We start from the raw sequence: 14,443 nt of genomic DNA, 5'->3' as shown, positions 1-14,443 counted from the left end.
TCAGTATTCTAGTATAACTTTTCAGATATAATTATTCTGTCTGCTAAACAGCTTCAGAGTTGTCTAACAAAACTGTATCACACGATTACTGAAGCTCAATATTCTACTTCTATTCTTTATGTTTCAGGTGTTCAGGATCAGAGCTGCAAAAGAGTGACTTACACCAAGAGGAGAATCTGTGTCTTGAAGGGGTCAACAGTCGACATATCCTGTACTTATGTTGGTTATTATTCCACCACATCATCATTCTGGTTTAGAAGTGATAAGTCGATCGCTGAAGACCTAACCACAGACCCAGGGTATGCAGGTCGTGTGGAGTACCCTGGAACATACAAAGATCCCTCCACCCTGAGAATCACAGATCTGAGAGAGGAGGACTCAGCTGAGTATCGCTTCACTTTTAAAACTCAAAACTTTGAATGGGGTCATAGTTTCCCAGGAACAACTCTGTCTGTCACAGGTAATACTACACTGTATGATACAACTGTATATCATAATATATTACAGGATAAATGAATTAACCATCCTGTTAACACAGAGGTGTATGTGGTTTTATACATATTGTTTCAGGTCTGCAGGTGAAGGTGACTCCTGCTACAGAGGGACAGACAACGCTGACCTGTAGCACCACCTGTACTCTGACTGGTAACCCCACCTACATCTGGTACAAGAACGGACAGATAGTAACTGAGGACACTTCCCCCTATTCAGTCCTCCCTAATGCTGCAGACAGTTACTCCTGTGCTGTAAAAGGCCATGAGGATCTCCACTCTCCTGCAGTGTGTGAGTGTGAATTTAATACGTTATACTGTGTGTTGGTTTCACTTTGTCATTTGAGAACTTTTAGCATTTCTAGAAAGAACTGAGAATATAATCCAGTTGACCTCTTGTTATGTCACTGTGTTTCAGGTGTTCAGGGTCAGAGATGCTACAGAGTGACTTACACCAAGAGGAGAATCTGTGTCTTGAAGGGGTCAACAGTCGACATATCCTGTACTTATGTTGGTTATTATTCCACCACATCAACATTCTGGTTTAGAAGTGATAAGTCGACACCTGATGACCTAACCATAGAACCAGGGTATGCAGGTCATGTGAAGTACACTGGAAAATACAAAGATCCCTCCACCCTGAGAATCACAGATCTGAGAGAGGAGGACTCAGCTGAGTATCGCTTCACTTTTAAAATACACAACTTTGAATGGGGTCGTAGTTTCCCAGGAACAACTCTGTCTGTCACAGGTAATACTACACTGTATGATACAACTGTACATCATATTGAATTACAGGAGAAAATAAATGAACCATCCTGTTAACACAGAGGTGTATGTGGTTTTATACATATTGTTTCAGGTCTGCAGGTGAAGGTGACTCCTGCTGCAGAGGGACAGAAGACACTGACCTGTAGCACCACCTGTACTCTGACTGGTAACCCCACCTACATCTGGTACAAGAACGGACAGGTTGTAACTGAGAAGACGTCCCCCTATTCAGTCCTCCCTAATGCTGTAGACAGATACTTCTGTGCTGTGAAAGGACATGAGGATCTCCACTCTCCTGCAGTGTGTGAGTACAGTACAATAGTACAGTATTCTACTCAGCAAGTATCATGTATTCAGGCAAAAGAGACATGTCTTACTTTATCAATCATTTTAGAACAAAAATATATTTTTTACTAATTGTTAATATTACTTTGACAAAAGTTTGGTCTTTTACATCAGATAAACCAAAGAGCACCTCAGTGTCAGTCAGTCCCTCTGGTGAAATAGTGGAGGGCAGTTCAGTGACTCTGACCTGCAGCAGTGATGCCAACCCACCTGTGCAGAGTTACACCTGGTGGTTCAAGAAGAATGGAGGTGAATATCAGAGAATATCCAATCAGAACACAGAACCACAGTATGTCTTCAATCAAATCCAGCCATCTGACAGTGGAGAGTACTACTGTGGGTCCCAGAATGAGATGGGGACAGACAGGTCTAGGACCATAAACATGAATGTGAAGTGTGAGTAAAGTACCACTCAGTGTTTGAATGCTGAGGTAGCAAAACAATTATAATTAAATCAATTAGACCAAATGTGTATTTGTTAATGTTTTGTGTAAGTTAGCGTTTTAGATAGTTCTCTGACTTAACAGACAATATATTTTTGACATGACATTTGTAAATATACTACTGTCATATCCTTCTGACAAATTCTCCTTTACCAGATGGCCCAAAGAGCACCTCAGTGTCAGTCAGTCCCTCTGGTGAAATAGTGGAGGACAGTTCAGTGACTCTGACCTGCAGCAGTGATGCCAACCCACCTGTCCAGAGTTACACCTGGTACAAGAAGAATCTAGTCTACTATCCATCAACCACCTATATGACCACAGGACCACATCTTGTCTTCAATCAGATCAAGTCCTCTGACACTGGAGAGTACTACTGTGAGGCCTGGAATGGGATTAAGACAGGGAGGTCTGAGTCTATCAACATCGATGTGAAATGTGAGTAAAGTACAGCTCCATATCACATGTGTTCCTGTTAATGTTTTGTGTAAGTGGATTCCTATTTTAATAGTCTGGCTTCACATATTTTGATAGATATCATGACCATTATAATCATCTGACAAATTCTAATTCATTTTTGACATTTCATTTGTAAATATACTACTGTCATAACCCTCTGATAAATTCTCCTTTACATCAGATAAGCCAAAGAGCACTTCAGTGTCAGTCAGTCCCTCTGGTGAAATAGTGGAGGGCAGTTCAGTGACTCTGACCTGCAGCAGTGATGCCAACCCACCTGTGCAGAGTTACACCTGGTGGTACAAGAAGAATGGAGGTCACTATCAGAGTATGACAGGACCACATCATGTCTTGAATCAAATCCAGTCATCTGACACTGGAGGGTACTACTGTGAGTCCCAGAATGAGATGGGGACAGACAGGTCTAGGACCATAAACATGGATGTGAAGTGTGAGTAAAGTACAGCTCAGTGTTTGAATGCTGAGGTAGCAAAACAATTGTAAAGAAATTAATTAGTCCTTAAGCATATCATCTCCAAATGAGTATTTGTTAACGTTTTGTGTGAGTTAGAGTTTTAGATAGTTTTATGATAATAACAGAGAATATATTTTTGACATGTTATTTGTAATATATACTAGCGTCGTAAATATGCTACTGTCCTATCGGTTGGACAAATTCTCCTTTACCAGATGGCCCAAAGAACACCTCAGTGTCAGTCAGTCCCTCTGGTGAAATAGTGGAGGGCAGTTCAGTGACTCTGACCTGCAGCAGTGATGCCAACCCACCTGTGGACAAATACACCTGGTACTTTCAAAATAAGACGTTTCTAAATGGATTTGGACAGATCTACAACATAAGTAAGTTCAAGTCTAAGGACAATGGACATTACCACTGTGAGGCCTGGAATGGAAGAGGATCTAGGAACTCTACAGCTCTGATGATCATTTTACCAGGTGAAGATTCATCTTACATATTTCAATACAAAACTACGTTTCAAACTAATATTAATAATTATACTTTGGCTTATCATACTTTGTGTTATAATTATATATACATTGAGATTAGATCAGTTAACAAATATTGTACTATTGTCCTGGACTACATTTATGTTAAATTTATAAAATGCCAGCACTCATATCATCCATATTTTATTGTAGGGAAACAAACAGTTGTGACTGCAGCTGTAGGAATCATAGTGGTTGTTCTGGTTGTCATCCTCTGTCTCTCTGGACTCATGTGGTTCAGGTGAGAGATTCTTTTAAAGATCATTTCACTCTAACTCTTTTTTATTAACTTAATTTGTTCATTGATTCATTCAATAATAAATAAATTAATGTGCAAACCAGGAAGAAGTCCTCCAAATCCACCTCTGACACAAGATACACATCAGAGAATGTACAGGTGAGTCTTATTATCATATTATTTGTATTGCTTTGTGGATCATTTCTACTCATTATGTTGTCTGTTCTCTCTCTCCATCAGGGAGACTCTAGTCCAGTGTATGACAACATCTCAGTCATGACCATGACCTCTACTGCAGCACAGACAGCAGCCACCGTCGACCAGGATGATGTTCACTATGCCAGCGTCCACATCTCTCGCTCCAAAATCCAGGAAGTGCCTCTGTACTCCACCGTCCAGCTGTGTAAACACCAGAAACAGGAAGAGGATGTCCAGTACGATGCTGTGAAATTCAATTGGCCCAGTAACTCCAACCGGTGAGCATATTCTGCCATTACAACAACAGAGACAATTTTAGAGCATTGTGAAAACACCACATTAAAGGAGAAGGATTCATTTTTACAACCAAATTTCTATTTTGTATGTAAATGCCATGTTATAGAAGGGTCCGGACACCTTTTATTGTGACTTCACTTGTTTTAGAGAAACTTTCCCCAACCAGCGATTCACTTCCTCTTCCTCGTTGTGCAGTAGAGGCTCTGAAAAACATGAACAAATGCTCCAAAAACACCCAAATACGTCTTTTAGAAACAGAAAGCTCTCAGTATAGTGATGCAGGACTTTAGATGTAACAGTTGTACACATTAAATTGTGTCATTCCAAACTTTATCCACAACGTTATATTCCATTGTGTGACTCGTGCTGTTTCCCCGTCCAACTGTTCTATTCTCAGTGTATCATGCTGCTAGAACGGACGAGAAGCATCGTTCAAGTCTCAACAACATGGAACATAACGTTGTGGATTAAGTTCTGAATGACACAACTTCATGTGTACTACATGTAAAGACCTGCATCACTATAGACTACTTAGAGCTTTTTAGTTTCTAAAAGGATGTTTTGGGTGTTTTTGGAGCCACTTACTGAACAACGAGGATGAGGAAGTGAATAGATGGTTGGGGATAGTTTCTCAAAAACGAGTGATTTCGCAAAAAAAAATCTGACCCTCCTATAACATCCCAGTTACATATGGTTTTAGATTTGGTTGTAAACAAGCTTTATTCTTGATTACAGCTCATTCATATGCTGCTGCTTATTGGACGAGAAGACCATGACATCATTAATAAGCGAAAGAGTTGACCCCTAGTGGCCACTAGTGACGGCATTTCCTTACAAACCCAACAATATAATGAGAGAGGTGGTTTTGAGGAACTGTGCTGTGTTCCAAATGGAACCCTATTCCCTATTTAGTGCACTACTTTTCACCAGAAACACATAGGTCTTGGTCAAAGTAATGCACTATAAAGAGTATATGAAGGTTTAAGGGGAATTTCTGTTTCTCTCTCTTCAGACCCACGGCAGCACCAGCAGCTGAGGACTCCTCTGAGATCTATAGTAGAGTCAACAAACCCAGAAGACCTGAACACAACAAACCAAGAACCAAGACCTGAACACAACAAACCCAGAACCCAGAAGAGCTGAACACAACAAACCCAGAACCCGGAAGAGCTGAACACAACAAACCCAGAACCCGGAAGAGCTGAACACAACAAACCCAGAACCCGGAAGAGCTGAACACAACAAACCCAGAACCCGGAAGAGCTGAACACAACAAACCCAGAACCCGGAAGAGCTGAACACAACAAACCCAGAACCAAGAAGACCTGAACACAAGTTTGACAGAAACTCTGTATATCTGGACCTGTATAGTCCAACTAAGTGTTATAATAATAGATCAAGATATGCCATTTAGAAACACTTTTATACAAAGAGACTTATTCTGTGTGGATCCATCTTTCATGCCGGTGGCCCCATTGGGAATTGAACCCATACACCAGGCTCTACCAACACACAGGACTACTGTATTCACACTTAGTTGGAGTGCTGATCTAGGGTCAGGTTTTGCCTTTTAAACTATGATGAATAAGAGGGAGAACCTTGTAAATCATTTTTATGTTAAATATTTTTCCATTCATTTAAGTAACATGGAACAGAATCTGAACACAATAACTTTGCTATGTATTTCTGAAGTAGCCTCGATGTCCAGTTAGTTATATTTTATATGAAGGCTGAGAACATTATAAATATATGTTTTGATTTCTTCTTGATGTTCGCTCACAGGAACAATACTTCTATTCTACAGTACTGTACTATTACATTATACAGTCCTGTACTATTATATTACAGTATACAGTCCTGTACTATTCTATTACAGTATACAGTCCTGTACTATTCTATTACATTATACAGTCCTGTACTATTCTATTACATTATACAGTAATGTACTATTCTATTCTACAGTCCTGTACTATTCTATTACATTATACAGTAATATTCTGATACATTCTACAGTCCTGTTTTGTTGTTCACAAAGTCAGAATGCAACAATAAGGAGGTTATGTCTAGAGGGTCCTTTTAAAACCCTTTGTGAAAAACAATGGAGGTAGAATTATCTAACCCTGGGGCCTGGATCCAATTAGAAACCATGCTAAAGCATTTAAAAGGTGATTTCCAATTGAGCCGACATCTGCTGTGTTTACCTTGAATGTGATCTCCTCTAACGCAGGAACTCTACCTTTAAATAAAAGCATTGTCTACAAGCACATTAGGATTGAATCAAGGCCCACAGTGGATTCAGAAAGTATTCAGACCCCTTGACTTTTTCCACATTTTGTTAAGTTACAGCCTTATTCTAAAATGGATGAAATTATATTATTTTCCCCTGAATCTACAGACAATACTCATTAATGACAAAGCAAAAACAGGTTTAAAAATGTTTGCAAACATTAAAAAAATGCTGAAATATCACATTTACATAAGTATTCATACCCGTGGTTAGTTCTGTCCTGGAAAAGTTGTCGACATGCTCCATGGGTAAATTGTTCTGCATACAGGGGTACATTTTTTATATTAAACCAAGTAAAATGACTGAACACATTCTCATTTACAGCAACAACCTAGGGAATAGTTACAGGGAGAGGAGGGGGATGAATCAGCCAATTGGAAGCTGGGGATAATTAGGTGACCGTGATGGTATGAAGGTAAGATTGGGAATTTAGCCAGGACACCAGGGTTAACACCCCTACTCTTATGATAAGTGGCATGGGATCTTTAGTGACCAGAGAGTCAGGACACCCATTTAACATCCCATCCGAAATAGGGCACACTACACAGGACAATGTCCCCAATCACTGCCCTGGGGCATTGGGATATTTTTTTAGACCAGAGGAAAGAGTGCCTCCTACTGGCCCTCCAACACCACTTCCAGCAGCATCTGGTCTCCAATCCAGGGACCAACCCTGTTTAGAATCAATCAGGCAGTGGGAAACGGAGGGTGGTTTGCTGCTGACAAACACATTCCCATCATACTGTATCATAGATTGAGTGCATGATATCAGTCATCCCCTGGAACGAACCAGAGACAGAGTAACAGAGACAGAGTAAGATAGATAGAGAACCACTACCAGACAGGTTTTAACCTGCTGAACTGAAAAGAGTAGGATAGATAAAGAATCACTACCAGACAGGTTTTAACCTGTTGAACTGAAAAGAGTAGAATAGATAGAGAACCACTACCAGACAGGTTTTAACCTGTTGAACTGAAAAGAGTAGAATAGATAGAGAACCACTACCAGACACATTAGCAGAAGAGACTGCCTATAGGTTAGCATGTTGGCCAGATAGCCAGTGGGGAGAAAGGAGAAGACAAGTCACAGCACAGGGGTAACCTAACCAATAATAACTCATACAAGATTAATGGCAAAGCAATTCAAAGGCAACTTCCAAGAAACAATGGACAAGAAAGAATGGAGTCATAAAAGTTAGAGAATTTTGTTAGGATTTATGTTTATGCACTATAGCCTGCTACCATATTGTATGAAGATGAATATTGTTTTGTTACCCACACACACACACAAACAATGCAGATGTGTGTGTAGGTGTGTAAAGACTGACCAACAGAGTGACAGGCCATAAAAGCTGTGGTCAATCTGGAGAGGGGAGGGGTGCATATCTCTAGGCCAACCAGGGAGGTTAGGGCACTGATCAATACCAAATAAGGGACTGTTTGAGTGTAGAATCGGGGGAGACACAAGACGGATCTAATCTACCCAACAACCAGATGCGGACAGAGGAGAGCACTAAGGGACTTGGACAAGTCCGAGTGCCAGGATAGGCTGAGCAAAGTTTAAACCACGCTCAGCCTCTACTGTGATAGGCCAACAGACGCGTTGGAACTACGTCATCACTGTATAAGAACAGCTGGTTACGTACTTCCTGCCAGTTCCCTGTTCTACCCTGCGCGGTGATACAGCGAACCCGTATATACGAAAATTGCATTTGCCATTTATTGTTTGCGTTAATTGAACATAATTAAATAAAGTTAGCAGACCTTGCTTTTATTTATCCTGATACCGGATTTGTTACACGCAGCGCTCACAATTTGCAATATTCTGTATTACCTCCAAGTGGAGGAGGGAGGGGGTATGAATGGGTGTGTGGTGGGTGTGTTCATAGACAACAAAAGGCCTTGAAATGTCAAAATGTCTGTTGTCCCACACAAAATCAATAAAGTTCAAAACACTCATGCAAACTCCCTTTAACTAAAATGTCAAACAGTCCTACAGTGCATTATTAGTTTACTGAAGGCCCTGAACATGAAGAGAGAGCAGCACTAAGAGAGAACATATTTCACTGAAGAAGGAGATAGAAAGAGAGATGGGCTTAGCTGTTGTGTCCAGGTTTGAACGTGTATTTGTCCGTCCGACACAATCCTTGGTTGTTCGTTTGACAAAAGCTTGCAACAATGTTGCTAGTAATCGATGAGATCAGAGGCCAGAACGCTTCCTACTCGTCAGCATTGCGCAATAACAAAGGCGATCAACATTAGAAATGTTATAACTAAGCACATTGAAACTAAACAAGACTTTTGTGGAGTTACACAAAGCGTCATAACCGCAGGGCCAATCGAGATCTCCTAACAGCTGGAAGAGCCGTCTTGATTTCCTCTTCCTGAATGCTGCTGCGCTCTTAAAGTGGCAGTGCACAGTGACGGCTCCGTGAAGGAGTTCGTTTATAGTCTTTGTGTGCTTAACTGTTGCTTTGTCAAGTAGCCAGGGATGGTTTTCACCATTCTATCTGATGTATTGTCAGTTTGTAATGTTGTTATTAGCTCAACATTAATGAGGACATTATTATTAGGATGGTGCAGTAATGTTGAGATGCCAGTAGGTGGAGCTCTAGTCTAGAACACTGCAGTAATGTTGAGATGCCAGTAGGGAGAGCTCTAGTCTAGAACACTGCAGTAATGTTGAGATGCCAGTAGGGAGAACTCTAGTCTAGAACACTGCAGTAATGTTGAGATGCCAGTAGGGAGAGCTCTAGTCTAGAACACTGCAGTAATGTTGAGATGCCAGTAGGGAGAACTCTAGTCTAGAACACTGCAGTAATGTTGAGATGCCAGTAGGGAGAACTCTAGTCTAGAACACTGGAACCTTCAGTACCACTTTGATGCAGCTGATGAGGAGTGTAAATTGAATGGGTTTGTAGAATAGAATGAATGACATCATGGAACTGACCAAATGTAAATGGAACTTTGACCTGTTCCATGTAGAACTCAGAGGGACAAGGCAACACATTATAATATATTATAAACATTCAATATAGTAGGCTATAGTAAACATGATTCTGTATTTCATCAATAGAATACATTGGAAACGGGCCACATTTAAAAAATGTAAAACCCACTCCTCAAATGAAAAATTACAACTAGATATGCAGTCTGTTGTACATTTTCTTTTGAAATACAGTGACCTCCCCTTTCTATGTGCTGGTCTGGTCCTCATGCATGTTAATGACTTTAAGAGGAAGGAAGTTCTGCATCAGCTACTTGTGTCTTAACTACTTTAAATATGTATCAACCACAGAACTGACACTTACTAGCAGTTTCCACTCACTACCAGTAAGTTGACTCATTGTACAAGACCTCTCCCCTTCACTTCACTCTGTAAGTACTCTTGACAATATCTTGAAATATAGTTTCTGGTTATTTGTTTTTAGTCATAAGTCATATTCTTGAGGGTAATGTATCATTTTACTTCTTGTTATGTTTTGAGCTGTGTTTTGGTTGTTACATCAGGGTCAGTATTCATAAAGTGTCTCAGTGTAGGAGTGTTGATCTACATAGTGATGAGATGATTAACCAGGGTAAAATAGAAAAGCAGACAAACATTGTAACAGTGCAGTGTGTGTGTGGTGTGTGTGTGTGTGTGTGTGTGTGTGTGTGTGTGTGTGTGTGTGTGTGTGTGTGTGTGTGTGTCTGTCTGTCTGTCTGTCTGTCTGTCTGTCTGTCTGTCTGTCTGTCTGTCTGTCTGTCTGTCTGTCTGTCTGTCTGTCTGTCTGTCTGTGTGTGTGTCGGGGGGGGGTTGTACATTGCTAGACATGACCACCTTGTTGACCTGATAGCCAGCGAGGTGAGACAAGTAGTCTCACCATCATCACACATGTATAAACGTTCCTGTGTAAGGGGAAGCTGGTTTGATGTTGATGATTATGTGTTTTCCTGTGAGCCAAATACAGCAGATATTGTTGTTGACGGAGGGGGAGGTGCTCATTGTGGAAGTTGGCTGCTCATTTGACGGCTACATGGAGCAGGTCTTTACAGAGAATCTGCTTAAATACCAGCCCCTCGTGGCACCTGGACAGCCTCTCTGTCTGTGTCTGTGTCTGTGTGTGTGTGTGTGTGTGTGTGTGTGTGTGTGTGTGTGTGTGTGTGTGTGTGTGTGTGTGTGTGTGTGTGTGTGTGTGTGTGCGCGTGTGTGCGTGTGTGCGCGTGCGCGTGTGCGTGTGTGTGTGTGTGTGTGTTTTGTAAGTCATTGCTGTTTAGCCAGCTTGGAGATAGGAGCTATCATTGAACCTGGTGGTCAGTCTTTAGGCTGCTGTACAGCTTGATGGACTGTAGAGGATTGAACATTTATCCTCCTATATTTGGGGTTCTGAGAAAAAAACAGCTTCAGAACAATCATGAAGAAAATATGTGTTTACAGTTCTACACATCTGTTCAATACGTTATTGTTGTTGTTGTTGTTGTTGATGATGATGACTATTGTATATATTAGGAAATTGTTTTTGCATCACGAAAATGTCATCTTAAATAGACAGATGTAGACAGACATGCTACACATCACACACATTACATACATAGTGCAATAGACTTACAGACAGACAGTATTCACATAGACAACCATATAGCACAATACAACACAACACAATATGAGCCTGGTTCATTTTCAGTAATGAGGTCCTGTACCCCATGTACAGTTTATACTTCAATGTATCAGGTGGAGTTATTCACCAGCTATAGAGTGAGTTGTTGTTTATGTTTCTAAGACTGCAGGGTGGGAGATGCAACAATGGCCTTGAGAACAGCAGGAAGTGTGTTGGTGGTCTTTCTCTGGTCTGTAGCAGGTATGGTCTCATTCATAATGTTTTATTTGCCTTGTATATTAATCTACAGACATTTCTAAAAGGATAAGACTCATAATGTTATGCTGGTGTGTTCTGTTAGGTGTCTCCACCATTAAATAGTCATACTTCACACCTCACTGAGTGATGCTTATCTCTGGTTTCCATTCACACTTCTGCACATCAGCAGCAGTAGCAGAATAAGAATGTTGTCAACCACCAGCAGAGTTGGGGTCAATTCCATTTCAATTCCACTCAATTCAGGAAGTAGACTGAAATTCCAATTCCAATTATTTTCAATGCTTTTCAATTAGGAACATTTAGAAATTGTGGAATTGGAATTTGGTTTACTTTCTGAATTGACTGGAATTTAAATGGGATTGACCCCAACTCTGGCAACCAGTGCTTTTTACTTCCATGATGTATATTGAAATGAATACTAGAATGATATAAGGGAATGTACATTTGAGTAGATGGGTCCTACAGTATAGTAGTACAGTATAGTATAGTACAGCTACACACGTTTACATGCATTTGGATGAAATATTGTAATGTCTGTTTTTTATAGTCTTGACGTCACAAATTAAGTTCTCTCATGGTTGAGTCCTGTGACACTGTGTTTCAGGTGTTCTGGGACAATATACTGTGAGGAGTGTCTGTGCCTTAAAGGGGTCATCAGTGGACCTGCGCTGTCCTATTCCCAGTGTGACCCAAGTCACAAAGATAGTCTGGTATTACACATGGTTGAATGGTAAGCCTTATGATCTGAGAAGGGACCCTAATTATGAAGGTCGTGTGAAGTACCATGGAACTACAGAGAAAGACTGCATCCTGAGAATCACAGACCTGAGACAGAGTGACATAGCAACATATTACTTCAGATATAAAACAAACCAGTATTCAGAATGGACATATGGCTCATATGGATTCACTCTCAGTCTCACAGGTACTAAATAAATAGTATAGTACAAGTCAAGTCATTTATTACATGTTCTATGAGAACAGTGAAATGGTGGTGACTGACAGACTTCCTCCATTATTGTTTCATATCCTCTCCCTTCAGATCTAAAGGTGGAGAGGATATATTACTACAAACTGACCTGTAAAACCACCTGTACTCTGACTGGTAACCCCACATACATCTGGTACAAGAACAGACAACATCTAGATGAGAGCACCTCTCCCCAGTACGAAGACCCAGTCTCCAGTAACTATGAAGACAGCTACTCCTGTGCTGTAGAAGGCCATGAGGATCTCCGCTCTCCTGCAGTGTGTGAGTGGGAGAAAAAGTGTTGATTCAAACACAGTGTTTCACTCTAGCAAAACCAACAGCTCAAATGGTTATGATTTATACTGAAACGACTTGAAATGAACAGTTTACTTCTTTACTTTGCACCTGAAGAAACAAGACATGAAAATTTAAAACTATTAACAGAGAGCCTCTTTATGTTTCAGGTGCTCAGGGTCACGACTGCTGGAGTGTGACTTACACCAAGAGGAGAATCTGTGTCTTGAAAGGCTCCACAGTGGACATATCCTGCTCTTACACTCATCCCACTAGTTATATAGAACAAGGTTCATTCTGGTTTACACAGAAACACACTGTAGATCTCAAGTCATATCCAGAGTATGCAAGTCGTGTGGAGTACAATAGAAACACAGAGAACCACCACACCATGACAATAACACACCTGACAGAGAAGGACTCGGCTGAACACAAATTCAGATTACGAACAACAAATAAGGGGAGATTTTCTGGCCTTCCTGGTGTGATGTTGACTGTCACAGGTAATAGTCCACCTACAGTTAGTACTGTAATAGGACAAGTCTAATCACATGACAAGCCTGTCTGGAGTCAAATATGACTGATGTTTCCTCTTAGATATCCTGTTGGAGATGGATCCTACGTCTGTGTCAGAGGGGGAGAGAGTCACACTGAGATGTAGAACCAAATGTACAGTCGGTCTCAACCCCACCTACATCTGGTACAAGAACAGACAACGTCTAACCAACCCAGTCAGCAGTTATAACAGTCTGATCCTAGACCCAGTCACCAGTTATAACAGTCTGATCCTAGACCCAGTCATCAGTTATAACAGCCTGATCCTAGACCAAGTCATCAGTGAGGATGCAGGGAACTACTCCTGTGCTGTAAAAGGCTTAGAGAGAATCCTCTCTCCAGAAGAGACTCTCACTGTCAGATGTGAGTACATGGGGTGTTGATATATCTACAGTGAAAGTCATTGACATCATCTCTCTAATACATGGTTCTACATGTCAGTGTAATATACTAATCTATTCTAATTTACATCATCTCTGTAATACATGGTTCAACATGTCAGTGTAATATACTAATCTATACTAATTTACATAATCTTTTGGTGTCTTACATGTTATATGAGTTGTTATTTTTCTGTCATCTTCAACACCAGATGGTCCAAAGAACACCTCAATGTCAGTCAGTCCCTCTGGTGAAATAGTGGAGGGCAGTTCAGTGACTCTGACCTGCAGCAGTGATGCCAACCCACCTGTGGACAAATACACCTGGTACAAGAAGAACGTAACCTCACCAAAAGCATCAGGACAGAGTTACAGCATCACTAACATCATCTCTGAGGACAGAGGAGAATATTACTGTGAGGCCCAGAATGGAAGAGGATCTATGAACTCTACAGCTCTGATGATCATTGTAGCAGGTAAAGTTACATCTTCAATACTTCAATACAAAATGACAGGTTTCAAGCTGATCTTAATCATTGTGTTTTGACTGATTACACTTTGGTTTATAATTATGTGTTGGTTTATGATGACACAAGTATTATAAGATCCCAAAATAGTAACATGTATTGTGTTGATATTCTATAATGTGTTAGATTTTAGATTATAAGAACATGTACTCATGTCATCCATATTTTATTATAGGGAAACAAACATCAGTTCTGACTGCAGCTGTAGGAATCATAGTGGTTGTTCTGGTTCTCATCCTCTGTCTCTCTGGACTCATGTGGTTCAGGTGAGTGAGATTGCATATGTTTTATATCATTTCACTTCAGTCATTGTAAATTTGAATTTGTTCT

At 40.5% G+C, this 14,443-nt stretch overlaps 2 protein-coding genes across 3 annotated transcripts in view; both read left to right on the top strand.

The window, feature by feature from the left end:
• The first annotated feature begins 1,209 nt into the window (after positions 1-1,209).
• The window catches only part of LOC139541547 (B-cell receptor CD22-like), a 101,444-nt gene continuing 88,210 nt past the window's right edge, over positions 1,210-14,443 (top strand). The window contains exons 1-4 of the mRNA XM_071346318.1: positions 1,210-1,566; positions 1,722-2,003; positions 2,207-2,485; positions 2,688-2,957. Coding sequence (XP_071202419.1) covers positions 1,961-2,003; positions 2,207-2,485; positions 2,688-2,957 — 592 coding nt within the window. The 5' untranslated portion in view covers positions 1,210-1,566; positions 1,722-1,960. The remainder of the gene's footprint in view (positions 1,567-1,721; positions 2,004-2,206; positions 2,486-2,687; positions 2,958-14,443) is intronic.
• LOC139568082 (B-cell receptor CD22-like) overlaps positions 11,231-14,443 on the top strand; it is a 71,062-nt gene continuing 67,849 nt past the window's right edge. Inside the window, exons 1-7 of one of the 2 annotated variants that reach the window (XM_071389778.1) lie at positions 11,231-11,369; positions 11,992-12,312; positions 12,430-12,639; positions 12,822-13,154; positions 13,249-13,569; positions 13,799-14,062; positions 14,289-14,379. In XM_071389778.1, the coding sequence (XP_071245879.1) occupies positions 11,315-11,369; positions 11,992-12,312; positions 12,430-12,639; positions 12,822-13,154; positions 13,249-13,569; positions 13,799-14,062; positions 14,289-14,379 (1,595 nt within the window). In that variant the 5' untranslated portion in view covers positions 11,231-11,314. The remainder of the gene's footprint in view (positions 11,370-11,991; positions 12,313-12,429; positions 12,640-12,821; positions 13,155-13,248; positions 13,570-13,798; positions 14,063-14,288; positions 14,380-14,443) is intronic. The other variant, XM_071389780.1, reaches the window with a different exon arrangement.

Source organism: Salvelinus alpinus, chromosome 2 (assembly GCF_045679555.1).
Source record: "Salvelinus alpinus chromosome 2, SLU_Salpinus.1, whole genome shotgun sequence".
Lineage (NCBI taxonomy): Eukaryota > Metazoa > Chordata > Actinopteri > Salmoniformes > Salmonidae > Salvelinus > Salvelinus alpinus.
This window is presented reverse-complemented; position numbering and strand designations above follow the sequence as displayed.